Source organism: Mytilus galloprovincialis, chromosome 8 (assembly GCF_965363235.1).
Source record: "Mytilus galloprovincialis chromosome 8, xbMytGall1.hap1.1, whole genome shotgun sequence".
In the NCBI taxonomy this organism is placed as follows: domain Eukaryota; kingdom Metazoa; phylum Mollusca; class Bivalvia; order Mytilida; family Mytilidae; genus Mytilus; species Mytilus galloprovincialis.
In genome coordinates, this window is record NC_134845.1 from 1400041 (window position 1) to 1415231 (window position 15191).

A 15191-nucleotide genomic window follows, 5' to 3' on the forward strand; every position below is an offset into this window, starting at 1 on the left:
ATAAGTCTAAAAATGAGGCGAAGGAAGCCGTGTCTGTTGTTTCTATAATCTCTAAAGTATGTTATCTTTAATGTTAGGTAGAGGTCCGTATGAACAGGTAAGAAATAATTCATGGAAGCCATAGATTTGTTAGAAATCTACACATGACCTGGTCCTTAATATTTGAATTTTATCCTGAGCGTTAGCGAGGAATAAGATTAACGAATATCACGGCCCAGGTCATGTGTAAATTTACAATAAATATATGGCTTCCATGAATTATTTCGATACTTAAAGGACAAATACGGTCAAACAGATTGTAAACAAACCCCTTCAGTGCCAAGGCTTTTTTGTATTGTCTCTACCTTCTCGGAATTAGCGTCCACGTCATAGTACAGCTTTGATAGCGCAAAAAGATTTCATTTGAAAATTGGCGGGAATCCCGGAGATTTTAGTATCTCGACAGATTACATCTACCTACTTTGTTGTAGGACATTCTGGTCAAGGTTTTAAGTAAGAGCAACTAGATAAAGTAAAATCAAGCTTACAATTGGTTAAAAAATGAAATAAATTGTTTTATGTTTTAGGGTCTCTAAATACATGCTCAAATAATTGCACTAATTTATAAGCTTGATGTTTACTTCTTTTCTCTCTTGAACAAGGACCTGAATGTCCTTCAACAGAGAAAGTAACACAGAGAAAATCATTTACTCACGAGTCCAAAAGTCGGTTATATGAAAAAGTACTAATGCAAATGGATTTGTTACTGCTCATAATAGAATGCTTGTGATTTCAATTATTCTTTATGAATAATTTCATTATATGAGCTTGGGATTTAAGTCATCACTTCTTCATTAAATCCATTGTAAAAATCAGCATAAAATATGCAATGGGTCTAGAATTTCGTGGCAGCATTCTTTTAGGTCCAACATATTTTGATCAAATTCTGTGTGATCCCGAGTTTCAGGAGGATATACTCGAAACCAGGGATTAGGATCAGCCATTATTCGAAAGATGCGTTAATGGATGACGTCATAAGATCGATAACTTTATTTATTGAATATCGTACTTTTTGGTGTATTTTTCATTTTTTTTGCATCTCTAAAATAATTTATTACATTTTATATAGACCTTTCTTTGTAAAGGTATTTTGTTCCTATTTGATAAATTTTTACTTTTTATATCTAATACTTTCACATTTCTAATCGCATTTTATATATATATATGTTACAGTGAATTTGTATAATCAGTGATTATGTAGAATCCCTGAAATTTTCAGGGATTCAGGGATTATGTAGAATCACTGGTCAGTTTAGGGATTATATATAATCACTAAAATTTTCAGGGATTATGTATAATCACTAGAAAAAAAGTCAGGGATTATACATAATAACTGAAATGAAGAAATAGTTTTAATTTATAAAGAAAATGAATAAAAGTCAAATAATTTATGCTATAAATGATCATAATAAAACAGCATTACACTGTATAAACATAAACTGTAAAATGTTAAGCACAAACTATCAAAATGATAACCCAATTTTTTTTAAATGTTAGGCACAATATATTAAAACGTTAAACACAAAATATTAAAATAAATGCCTCTCATCTGTTATTACCACAATATCCACATTTTAGAAACCATTTTCATTCACATATCGAATCAGATTTTATGACCCGCTTAAGAGAAATAAAGTGTTCAGTAAAACATCATTAGGTACCCCCCAAAAAGGGAATTAGCAACACCGATGTGGTTCGAGCAAGAAACCATGTTTTTTGGCCAGGCGATATCCTATTTCAGACTTTTGGTGAACAATTATCATTAAGTTTTTTGGTATCCCCTTTCCTTTTTTACCCTGTGGAATCATGCTAAGAGAATATTACACCAAATGCCAGCTTCCTCTAAACTTTTGTTCTAATTGTCAATCCCTAGTTTTTCTATACATTTAGATGCTAAGTTTTCTCTGTTTAAATTTCTTGTTCATTTGAACAAAAACAAAACAAACAAAAAAACACAAAAAAAGATGTTCCATAATCGTCTTCACCATTTGTTTTCCATGTACCACAAATAACATGCTCTGTGGATTTACAAATAGAACATGAATATCCATTGGACTCTGGCTTTTAATAAACAAACAATACATGTAAAGTTATCGCTTTAAAGTGAATCTTGATAATATTAATTTTGAAAGTGTTCAACTTATCTCTAAACCTTCAGTTGGTTGTATCTTTAAGATCATCCTCTGTGTTAAAAAGCAAAATTATTTCATCTACAAGGAATATGAAAGTATGATTTACTTGTGTCTAATCCATTTTGCTTTAATTCAGCAAATAAAATATGTTTAAACTAAACTATGAAAGTAAAAATGATGATTAGTCTATATGTATTATTCTTTTTTATCAAACAAAGGATCTTAAATTATTCATAATCCCTGAAAAAAATATTAGGGAATTTGTAGAATAATTATTAAAATGTTCAGTGATTATGTAAAATCACTGGTCATTTTCAGGGATTATATATAATTACTAATGATTTTAGTGATTCTACATATTCCCTGAAAAATCAGGGATTCTACATAATCCCTGATTATACAAATTCACTGTAACATATATATATAATATATATAAAGTAATCCGCAACTTGAAAAGTATATATATATTTTAAGTACACTCCCTTGATGATAAGGAAAGAAAGATTAAAATGCATACCGCAAAAGTGCTGTGGAAAAAAGTGAAATTTAAGACTTTATACATATAAAACTTACTTCCATAAGGTTTATAAAGGAATCCACATGATTTTATTTTTATAATTTTCAAGAAAAAAAGCTCGATTCCCGTAATTTTCAATATTAAAAAAATATTGCGCGAAAATTAAGAGATGACCGATAGACTTAATTGAAGCGCAAAAACGACAACGTCATAGTACATTACGTATTTCATAACGCCATTTGAATCGGCCTTTTGGAACTGTAGGAGAACGACTTCGGCCCTGTAGCACAGAACTCGTTAAAAGTTTGCAGCGAGGGTGGATATGCCGTGTGTGTGGCTGTTCTTGTTTACTCCCTGTTAGATAAAGCTCATACATTCTAATAAATCTTTAGCTTGCATGAAAAAGATCTGTTTATTCTTCTAATTCTCAAACCCAATACTTGCAGTTTTTAATGTACATGTTTTTATTTTGAGCAACCGTCGAATGCAAAGTTGACATTTTCTTACTAAGGAGCCGCCATGTTGACTTGCTAAAATCAGTAAATATGTGAATAATGCAATAGACTAGAAAATAAAACAAAATCTACCTTAGAAATCAATTTTATTACAATATAATACAAATTTCGAAGGTTCGTTCATGCAACGAAAAACCTTTAAGTCTAGCGTATGCAATTGTTTGACGTCATGGTTTGAAATGATTTAAGGGAATATCCAACAGTTTCAGGGGAGATAATAACAAACGTAAACATCGTCTTTTGTTCCCCGTAATTTAACGTTATTTCAACGACGTCATAACGAAATGCTATGGCTGTCTGGAACGGGAGGGTTCTTTCATCAAAGGAAAGGGCACGGCGGAAATCGGCAATAAACTCATACAGAATATTAACAGAAATATAACTCAAATCTGTAAGATATTTTTGTCCTCTTGGTCCATTATAAAACAACTGCAATTATCTTGATCATTATAGACCATGCTCACTTAAGTTTCCGTTTTATTGAAATTATCTTTAATACATACAGTAGGGAACAACGAGAACAAATGCGTAATGATTTATGATTGCATTCGAATGCAAATTGTAATTAATTCTTTACCAAACTTTTCCGAGATTTTGTCAATCAGAAAAGAAAACTCAAAGTTTTGTTTTACTTGAGAAAGATGAAAAAAAGGTTTCTTGAGAAAAATAAAATACGGCGTAAACTAACATTTATCATGCATCTAGCTTTGCGTTGAAGTGCTATTAATGTACAATAGCTCTTTAAATGAATAGACCTTAAACTGGTAAACAATGTGAAACAAAAGATGACACTGTAAAAAAAATGAAATAGGAAAACATTGTAATATATACACTGACATACAAGTAAAAAATATCTGACGATGTTGGTGTTTACTTATGTATGAGGTGTAGGTCTTGATGTAGGTCTTAGTTTCATATAGAGATGAATAATCATTAGTTCTCAACTAATATTGTCTCACACAGATTTTTAGTTTTGGTATTTTATTTTTATTTATATTTTATTTTTAAACGAAAATTTTAGACTTTCTTTCCGCATTTTTTCTTTGAATTCATGTTTGAATAATCAGTAATAATATAGTAGTCTATATCAGCGGTTACATTGTATGCAGCCAAACTAGGTGGAAGGCAGTAGAACAGAAAACAATCTCCATTGTGAACACATGCAATAACTCATATATTGAAGCGTATATTGAAGCGTAAAACAACGGCAGTCAAGCTCGCTTTTTGGCCCTCAATTTATTGTCTTACTGATCCCTTTGTTAAATAAAGTTGTTTTTTAGTAAAGATATACTGCCGGACGGGAGAAGTCCAGAGATGTGAATATTTCCGAACCCAAATCATTCCTTTTGTTTTGAATTTTTTTTTAAAGGTATACATTAATACGACAGCAAACCAACGATCATATAATTCAAAACACTAAGAGTCAACATACAGATTTTTGTTATAGCTAGAAGCCTACGAAGAATAAAAAGCCCGAAACTGCAAAATAAATAAATAATACGGAGTCAGTGAGTTTTTAGACAAGTATTTGGTTACAAAATTTCACGTGCTCTTTGTTGATTTCGATATGTGAAATTATAGACGGTATAATATAAGGGCCTTTTTCAAAAAATGTGGATTTTCTTGTACAATCAATATTTCTAAAAAAGTGTAAATATTTTTATCCAATTTTTAGATACACAATTTAGTTTTTGGTGTGTGTAACAAGTTCCAGCAAATTCAATATGAAATTTAGCTACAGAAATTGCTTCCAGTTGGTTTCAAATGGTCCAAAAAACCCAAAATTGCTTGTACGAAATTGAAAAACTAGTCTTTTTGAAATGCTGGTTTCAATACCCAGCGGAAATTATTATTTTTCTTTTGTTATTATGAATATATAGGTATCACTGCAGGTATGTATACACAAATACAGGGAATTATTAGATTTTATTAGCATTTTTTTTTTACTTTTCATTCCGTACTTAAAAAAATGTCATCTACAAATGAAATAATGTTGCCAATAAACAACTGATTATATCCCTTGTAACTAAGGAAGTGCTCTCTACTTACTCTTCATCCTCTGATGACGTGCTTAAAGTTACAGGATGACATCATGGATTCATTTCATTATAGATTAGTTTTGGTGAGTACAAATTACTCCGTAATTTTATTCTATGTCAACTTTGTAACGGCGAAAACATTGATAAATTTTGGCATAAATATTTTTTTTTACATAAATCATTCAAAGTCTATAATACTGACTCTAATTCAATAAAAACCATTTATCTGGTAGTAATATGGTCAAGAAAGACATCCAAAAACCACAAATAGGTCAACTACATAACGCAGTGAATCGTTATGTAGTTGACAAAAAGCGTTATGTAGTTGACAATGCTGAATTAAATTCACTTTAAAATATGTTTCTAAAAAGTGTTATTTTAACTGTTTTGAAAAAAGTGTGATGATTTTTATGGAAATATATATCAAGCAAAATGTAAATATTATTAAAAAAAAAAGGGGACCGAAACTAAATCCGTTATGTAGTTGACATATGTCCCATACTCGTTTCTATGTTATTTTTTAATATATTTTTGTAGTAGCATTTAATTAAGATTGCATATTTTTATTTCAGGGTGTATTGTTGTTAAACTATTCAATTTCATATATTTAAGTCGAAAATTGAATATTTTTTTGTAATGTTATTTCACAACTGAAATATCCACATTTTTTGAAAATGACCCATAAATCAGTATAAGCAAAACGCTTCATTGTAAAGTAACGGTAAAATAAACAATGATTATGGATGACTGAAGTCAAATGGCATATACTAAATGAATATTCAGATCAAAAACATCAAATGGAAATATAATCTGAAGATTAACCCAGTATTGTGCATTGTTAGTCTAAATAGAAAGTAGAATAATGTATTTTTAGTTTATTCTTTTTTTAAATCATGTTATTACTACGCATATGGGCACTATTACCACGATTACCTGAGGGCACTGATTACCTCAGGGCATACAGCAGCGGACCCATCTTCCACCTGCAGATTAACCCTGCTTTGTACTATAGAACGAGACACAGAAACGGATTTCTAACGTGTAATACTTTTGTTTTAAAAGAGGGATGAAAGATAACAGAGGGACTATTTTAATGGTTTGTTTTTGGCTTTATTTGAGTAAAACTAACTGAATTGTTTTCTCGTCCAGATACTGGTTCATTATAAATATTAAGAAGATGAGTTATGAGTGCTATCGAGCCCCAACAAAGTCACAGTGTAAAACATTTGTCTGCCACACCGTCGCACTGCTTTTGAAAAATAAGTGGGGAAATATAACGTTATTTTCGGAAACGTCTGAAATTTTGGCGCAATTTGTGAGGCTTACGGGAGAAATTGAGTAAACAATACTATATTTCTCAATTTTTCTCAAAACCGAGTATGGTGACAAATATTTTTCAAAACGTTATAACTTTCCATTTTTTTCAAAGAATAACATATCTTACTTTGGTCAAATCGACACCGTTAGAAATATTTAAAACAAAATCAAAAATGTGCATTTCAAATGTTCATTTCTTGCCGTTGTTTGGGTCCACCATAATGTTTTTGGCTTTATTTGAGTAAGAATTAATGCTTTAAATGGTAAAGTTAGATTTTCCTGACTATCTTGAATTATTTTGCTTCAATTTGAGCCCAATTATTTAAGTTTTAAAATAAAAACGTTTTTTACTCCAAAATTGCAAAAATGTTCAATTTTCAGCAGCATTTTTTGCTAAAACAAAATCGACAACATATATTATTTTGGCAAAATTTGATTCTCTGTCAATTGAAGAATAAAATATCTGAAAGGGAAAAAAATCTCACCGTCAGAAATAAACTGTTGGATATGCCCTTAAATGCGCCAGAAAAATTAAATATGAGTTTCGCGGAATTTTATTTTATTTTGATGTTGTTGATTCCAAATAAGAATAAACAAATTTTTTTTTGTAGTTTTTTTATTTTTAAAATGATAAAAACAGCAAAGCGTTTGTAAATAGGTTCCAATACATGTTGATTTACGTGGGAGGTATATTGTAACATCCAGTATTATGTATATCTCTCAGTCTCTGCGCTAAGTGTAGATATATCGAGAATTTTATCACGGTGTTGATTACAAAGCTAAAGAAGCACGTCATTTTGGAATATTTATTAAACATCAATTATAATGACGAATGTATCAGCAAACTTTGTTGAGAGTATATGATACATTTACAGCGGAATATAACACGGCATCCAAATATTGTTTTTTTTTCACAACGTTGCTATTAATAGGGTTTACACAGTCATTTTACCAAAACAATAATATCATCATTAAATAGGCTTTATCAGTTGTATAATAAATAGAGTGAAAAATGAACCATATCTTTGATCACAATTCATAGAATTTAAAAACAAGAAAAGGTGACTATCGGATACAAAATGTACCCACATATGACTCTTATCAATGCAAAATGTCATTTGATTTCAAGATCATTCTGTTCAGTTGTAGTTTAACATAATTGAAAAATGCGACAAATAATTAAAGATCATTGAACAGATAGAAAAGTTTAAGGTCTAGCGGACCAAAACAGTTTTTACACATTACAACTAAATAGGAAATCTGTTCAGAAGCACGAACGTGTTACAGAAGTATGCATTCAGTGAAAAAACGGACGAGCGTACGCACAAGGTGAGTTTAGATTTGTCCCAATCTTTTTTTTAACAACACAATAATATTTATTCATCAAATCCTGCTTGTTAAAAATTACACCAAGAGTCCAAGCTTCTCTTGATTTACCCTGTTACACTCCACTGATTATCCCGGGAAATAAACAGCTGATCTACATTATTAACTTATAAAAAATAATATAAAGGATGTATAATTGTCATATACAGAGATTCTTTTTAATTGACAATAACATTGGACATCTTGATTTATATGTATCTTCTCTTTTATAAAATTCATTTTCAAAAATACTAAAGACAGCAACAGTTTTTGTTCTCTGCTCGGAAACATAATATGACTTATCAATAGAAAAACTTAATACTGTTGATATATACACATGAAATACAGTATTGCAACACCAAATTAAAATTAAAGAAAAACACTCTTTATTTTTTTTGGTGATGTAATTTGTTGAAATAGAACTAGTTAAACATTATTTAAATATCCCCTAAGTTTAATCAATAAATATCGAGTCGAACACTGTTTAGAACACTGGAACGCCATTTAATGTACCAAATAAAAATGGGATCATCAGCATTTACAAATCTAGGTTTACTTTTCAAATAGAAAATAATTATACTAGTATATATTACAACCGATTCTACACTGTGTTGAGATTGAGGTTTTAGAATGAAAACAAACGTGTTTATCTGTGTCTTGTTATATTTCGCCAACATACGTATTTTCGATATCAACTAGTTGATACTACATGTAAATAAATCGATACTTACCTGAGAAATAAGGTCGCTGTGCGTTGCAGCGAACACGATCATAGGCATAGGATCATCAACATCACTCTCATCAACACAATAAGTTAGTATTGAATTGACCCAATGCTTTACAATAGCTAGAAGAAAAATAAGAATATAAAATTCATATCCTGTCTACATATAATTTCTTTCTTCAAACAAAAACATCATCTTTAAATAAATCAATAAATCCCTAATATTGAGACACTTAAGTCAGGAATATGACAGTTGTTGTCAATTCGTTTGATGTGTTTCCATTTTCGATTTAGCCATTTTATCAAGGACTTTACGTTTTAAATTTTCCACGGAATTCATTATTTTTGTCATTAAACTTTTTAAAAACAGATTGTACGATTTACAAAAATAAAAGTTAAACTATCGTTCAATAATGTTTTTATTGTTTGTGTCGCTGAAACTTGATGCTAACTATATTGGTGGGTTTCACTTATAATGGAAGCCTTTAACTTGACCTTAATGTGTACATACGTCATTTTGCCTCGGATGTATAGTCGTTTTAGTTTAAGGCATCATCAAAATGATATTTTATTAAAGCTGTATTCTTTATACACAAAAGCGGACCTACAATAAAACTTGCATGAGACAACTATCAACAAGAGACCAAATGACACAGTAAATAACAACTATAGGTCACCATACAGTATTCGACGATGGGCAAAGTACATACCGCATAGTCAGCTATAAAGGCCCCGTAATGACAATTATGTATTGTGTTCAATGATTGTCCATTTGGGTAGAAACGAAATGTATATTTTTTTATAGTCATACATTTTTAAATGTTTAACATACTTTCATTAGAAATATCTCCAGTAGGATATTCCTTCAGAGGTTCATGAAAATCCTTACTACCATCAAACATCACGACAAATGTACCTCCGTGCTGAACAAATAGCTGATGAGTCATATCATACGATCGTTGACCACCAAAGTCGACTAAATCAGAAGGAGCAATCTTGATTTTGTATTGACCACTCTTAATTTCTTTCAAAATGTCTTCACGTACAGCGTAAGCTTCGATTTTGTTTATCTTAGGAAGACTCACTGATGCAGGTTTTTCGTTGTCGGATGTCAATGTACTTTTAACCGGTAAATCTTTAAATTTCTGGACAAAAACATCGGATGAATGAGAAACTGTGAAACTACAATCTGTGTCTTTCTTTATCGTCTGTTGATTTGACTTAGGAAAGTCAGTAGATGATGGCGCAATGTGCCTGTCCCGGTTGGTATCAACACTTTGACGTATGACTGTCTCACGATTCGGCTTACCGATTACCACCTTTGTCAACACATTTTGATCTCTTACGCCTACAACAAAGATCTTTTTTTTCATTATTATTTTATGAACAAACGTTGATACAGATTTAGAATATTTATTTGTGAAAAAAAAATGTAGAAATAGCAAAGAAAAACAATATTTACACACGATGATCGGATATAGATAATTGATCACTGAAGTACGAAACACTTTTCTCTTATGCTTGTGCTATTTTCACATTTCCTTAGCGTCGGGAGAACAAAATAAATCCATCACTAGTGAAGTATCTGTTCGCAGCAAATGATTGTTCTTAATCTAATTTTGACCTTTATTTTTGATTTTTTCTGAATTTCCTATTGTGACGTCATAAAAAAAGGCGACCATGCATGATGACGTCACATATAAAGGACTTTCTAAAAATATTTGAAAGACAAGGATACAAATCATTTACGAAACAGATTCCATCACTATTACTGGTATATTACGATATTTCTCCACTCTCCACAGTTAAATTTATAATTTTCTTTAAAAAGCTCGACAAGCCTCGCGCTTAAAATATTATAAATTTTACGGTCTCGAGTGGAAAAATAACCTAACACACTTGTGGCAGTTATTGAATCTACACATGCTTGACAAAAAAAATAACCTCCAATGCAAAAATGTTCACTTAATTACAAAAATAAATGATAAAAACGTTTATAAAGGAGTATTATAAAGATGAATTTATAAGTCAGAAAGCAGCAGTTTTGAAACAAAAAATTTGTTTATTCAAATTTTATCGGAAAACCGGCGAAACCTTTCCATCACGACTATCGAATCAGATGCTCACCAATTTTGTGAAATAGATTGAGTCAATAGATATTATACGCCTTTGCTATCTAGAGCGCAGTTTTATGTTAATTACGAAGTCCGTCCGTCTTTGCGATTTTATATCACAAAAATATTGATTTCCGAGGACAACTATAAACCGAAAGTCCCTAATTAACGCTTGGACATTGCAATTGCCGGGTGTGGGGTTTTCTATTTCATATCCGGAATTCATCCATAAATCGTTTGTTTATACGATTGTTCATGTATGTGCAACTCCTTCTAAACAATAACTAATAAATAGATTTGGTGTTTTTACTCTCTCCTGGTTGGTTAAAAGTATTTCTTCTATTTTCAATGTCAATTTTTATGGCGACTCGCCCACTCTGACGTCATGTATTCATACGCCAACATGTGTGTACGTTGCTATTGTTACTATAAACAATATAAAAAGTGTTTGCGCCTTATTGTTGATAGAAATTTATTGATAATGAATAAAAATAATTTATTTTGAATTTATTGAACCATAAAATTAGTTTTTGACTCTTCGCATTTTACATAATATCCTTCGCGGATTTTGCAGTGTAAAGAGTCAATAAATAATTTTATGGTTCAATAAATTCGAAAATAAATAATAACCATTCATTAAGTATACGAATATGCTATTCATATTAAACAGATTTAATCTTTATCATTTTTAAGACTACATTACCTCCTGTTAAAGGAACCATCTCATGAGTTTCCAAGTTAATACCGTTACGTCCAAAGTGTATGACTAATCCATCTGTTGATTTCCAAGTAAGTGGAATTGTACTGCCAATAAGAACACTTGCTAGAGTGGACTTTCCGCATGCGCAACTTCCACAAAGGAAAACTCTATTTTCAAACGATTCATATGTTCCAGTAGATAGCAGTTTGTTAAAATCCTCAGAACTACCAGCAAAAGGTAGTAAATACTCAGGATTTTCTAAAATGAATGTGAGATTCATTATAAGTGTTAATGTTGTGTATATTAAAAATATCAAAATTCTTCTTAAAATCGAGTAGAGATTTAATTGTGAATTACTCAAATATTTATATTTACAAAAATTACTGGAATTTGCGATGATTGAAAAAAATGCAACAACAATTCTTATTGTTTACAAAAGATAAACTAAGTTTTTTTTTTTATGTAGGAAATGATATCGAAGTAACGGGAAGTAAACAAAGATTTACTAAAACGGCAAATTGAGAATTATCACTTATTTTTTATGTATAATATAAAAAAGAAGATATGATATGATTGCCAATGAGACGACTCTCTACAAGAGACCACAATGACACATAAATTACCAACTATAGGTCACCGTAATAATGCATAGGTGAATTTTCGTAAAATAAGGTATTTGCATACAAAGAGCGTTGCAATTAGGACTTCTGCCTTTTGAAATATAGAGGTATATACAAATAGTCTACGCCTTTGCCTCCGCTGCCAGCTAGTTATCCTTATATCACGTATTCTTCAACTTGTCGCAGACGAAATAGAAATATGTTCTCAAGGAGTTTTACAAAACAAGGGTTCACAGCACACAACTAGGTGTTGAAAAATGTGTTTTTTTGCCAACCATAACAAGTCTTATTTGATAAACGTTAACGTAATTTACCATAACATTTCACATAAATGATTATTGCTATCTCTCTTTGGCTATTAAGCTTGTATATTGAACACAACTGGTATTTTTTGACATACGTAAAATATATTTGTTTTCTTTTCACCATTTATTTTAAATCTATTTTAAATTAGCGTTTTCCTTAAAAGAGGGAGATTTTACTTAAATTTAAACAAACAAAAAGGTATATGTATAAATTCCCCTCTTGTTGTGGTATTTCTAATTTTGAATACCATCGCGAGACTCTTTCCGTCAAAATATTGATCGAACCACAACTACTTTTACACACATATGTAACATAAAGACAGAGTATAAGCACATGTATAATTCTCTCGGTACTATAGGGAAAATACTTATCATCAAAGGTATGCATGAGCATGTCTATTTATTACATATAAAAAAATGAAGATGTGGTATGTCTGCAAATGAGACAACTCTCCTCAGCTTATTAGTGAACAAAAAAGAAAAAGATTTCCTTTACCTGTATGTACATAGAGTTTCAATCAAAATATATTCGGTGTAATTTACCAGATATATCATCTTACCGAGGATTTTTTCGAAAAATACCAGATTTGGGACCAAATGTCCCCGCCTAATGGCATGATCTATTTCTGTACAATATACAGTTAACAATGTTTTCAATTTTCACAGAAAAAAGAGTTTTTCTTCCAACCTATTCGTCAACATAGTGTGCCGCTTTCAAAGAGCTTATGGGAATATGAGTTTTTTGGAACGATTTCTACTGAAAGAATAAGGTTGATGAGTGTGGAATAGCACATTATCATATTTTCAAGTTGTAAAGTTTTTCTTATATTAAGACTTACTAAAATACCCCAATTATTTGACTATCAGTTCGTTCGGGGTAATTATTTGTTTGCCATAAAGGGTATTTGCCATTAGGTAATATTTGTAGGATTACCAAACATGATTTGTTGTCGGACTCAATGAACTTTAAAATGTTAAAATGAATGATTTCTGTCATATGTGTGTCATTGAAAATAATTTATCACGAATAAACAATTGAATAAGTAGTTATCAAAGGTACCAGGATTATAATTTAGTACGCCAGACGCGCGTTTCGTCTACATAATAAATCGTTTACATAAGAAAATTCATTGCTGCAAGTGAAAATAGAGCATCTCGCGGTGTGATAAATATGACGTATAGAATATCCCTTGCATGATGCGAATTTAAGAGTATCAACAATCGTGTTACGAACGGATGGATCAAAGAATAGGCAGACGGGTTGGAAGTGTTCCTATTTCTCTTCCAAGAAATGTATGGGAAAGGCAATTACATTGAAAAAGACAGCAGTCGCGGGAGGAAAAAAAGTCGAAAACGAAGGTGATGTGAAAGTTATCAAAGGCGAACAAGGGTATCAAATGCCGTAGATTGTAAACCCCGAATCACGTCACGTCGATTTTAAGATAATTACACACGCCCCTTTACCCATCTTCGCTAGCCGATGGTTACGATCCACTCCCGTTATCTTCACCCTTGGCAGATTAGGCCAACATATTTGATAACAATATTGAGTCATCTATCGGAAATTTAAGTCACGCCCATTCAGAATACATTATTCCTGGCCAATGGTAGCACTTGAACTCTTCAATTTAGAGGTAAAACACGGAAGCGTCTAGATTCTACACACTTGGTAAAGCCGGAAATGAAGATATACGTCAACAAACATGCATTTGTCAAGGAACTTACACAGGAACTTTTTATTTTGATTAAAGACATTCAAGTTGTCATTAAATGTAGTCTTATGTTTAGCGATGTAAAGACTGTTTGCACAAGAAACCCGTGGCAATCGTTTACAAACACTTTCTACATTTACTCGTGATCATGTTATAGGCGCTTTTTGGTTGAAAGCAGCAAATTTCGACTGCAACCAATAAAAATTCTTACCTTGTGTCTCCGAAATTTTATCTCAATCCGCCAAGGGGGAAGAGAACAGGAGTGGATCGTAACCCTTGGCTAGCGAAGATACCCTTTACCATGATCATAGTATTAACTATAGAAATTACATATAACTCTTTTTATTTCGCTAAATTATACAAATAAATGTTCCTCAATTTGACTTTAGACTTTTCTTTCTGTATCAGATGACTCATATTTTGGCTGTAACTTTTTTGTTCATAATCATTTCCGCAAAATAACATTTAGCATTATGATTTTTCTCTCCAAATGGCGGCATTCTCTTAAACTTTGACATTAAATATTTTATTACTATTCATCGTTCACCAATGCGTCCTACAGTGTTGTTTTTAATTGGTGTTTCATGTAATAAAACTGAAGTATTTTTCTTTTGTTTAAAAATATAAATATTAATACACCAAAGCCGTCTAAAGACCGACCATGTAGACATATTTAGGTTTAGGGTAGCTAAAATCTCCTTCGTCAGTTCAATAGAACGCCGACCATACCTACTTATATTAAATAGTAAAGTTGCTAAGTTCCATCTGTCTCTTGAAGGTGGATACAAGGCAACAGAAAAAAATGTGGACTTTCAAGTGCCAAAACCTAACATAAGGTCTTTTTTTTATATATATATTTATGTGCTATTTTGTAATTCCTGTTCTTACTTCAACTCCGTTTAATTTTAAGAATGTCAGTGTATTTACTAAGGAAGTAACCTTTTGATGTTAAGAGGATGAGATGCTGGGACTAATTTCGATTAAGCTTTTTGTTTTCTTGTTTGCCTACATGATGATATTTTGGGGGTGGGGGGTAGGGGGTTAACTATCATTTTATCTTGAGGCCTTTTTTATTCTGTCCTTTGATTTTGA

General features: G+C 31.2%; 1 protein-coding gene across 1 annotated transcript in view; it reads right to left on the bottom strand.

Annotated features, from left to right (window-relative positions):
• LOC143042935 (uncharacterized) overlaps nt 1-15191 on the bottom strand; it is a 74541-nt gene that overhangs the window by 13593 nt on the left and 45757 nt on the right. The window contains exons 10-12 of the mRNA XM_076215440.1: nt 11466-11720; nt 9481-9996; nt 8656-8771 (exon numbers count right to left, since the gene is read on the bottom strand). Coding sequence (XP_076071555.1) covers nt 8656-8771; nt 9481-9996; nt 11466-11720 — 887 coding nt within the window. The remainder of the gene's footprint in view (nt 1-8655; nt 8772-9480; nt 9997-11465; nt 11721-15191) is intronic.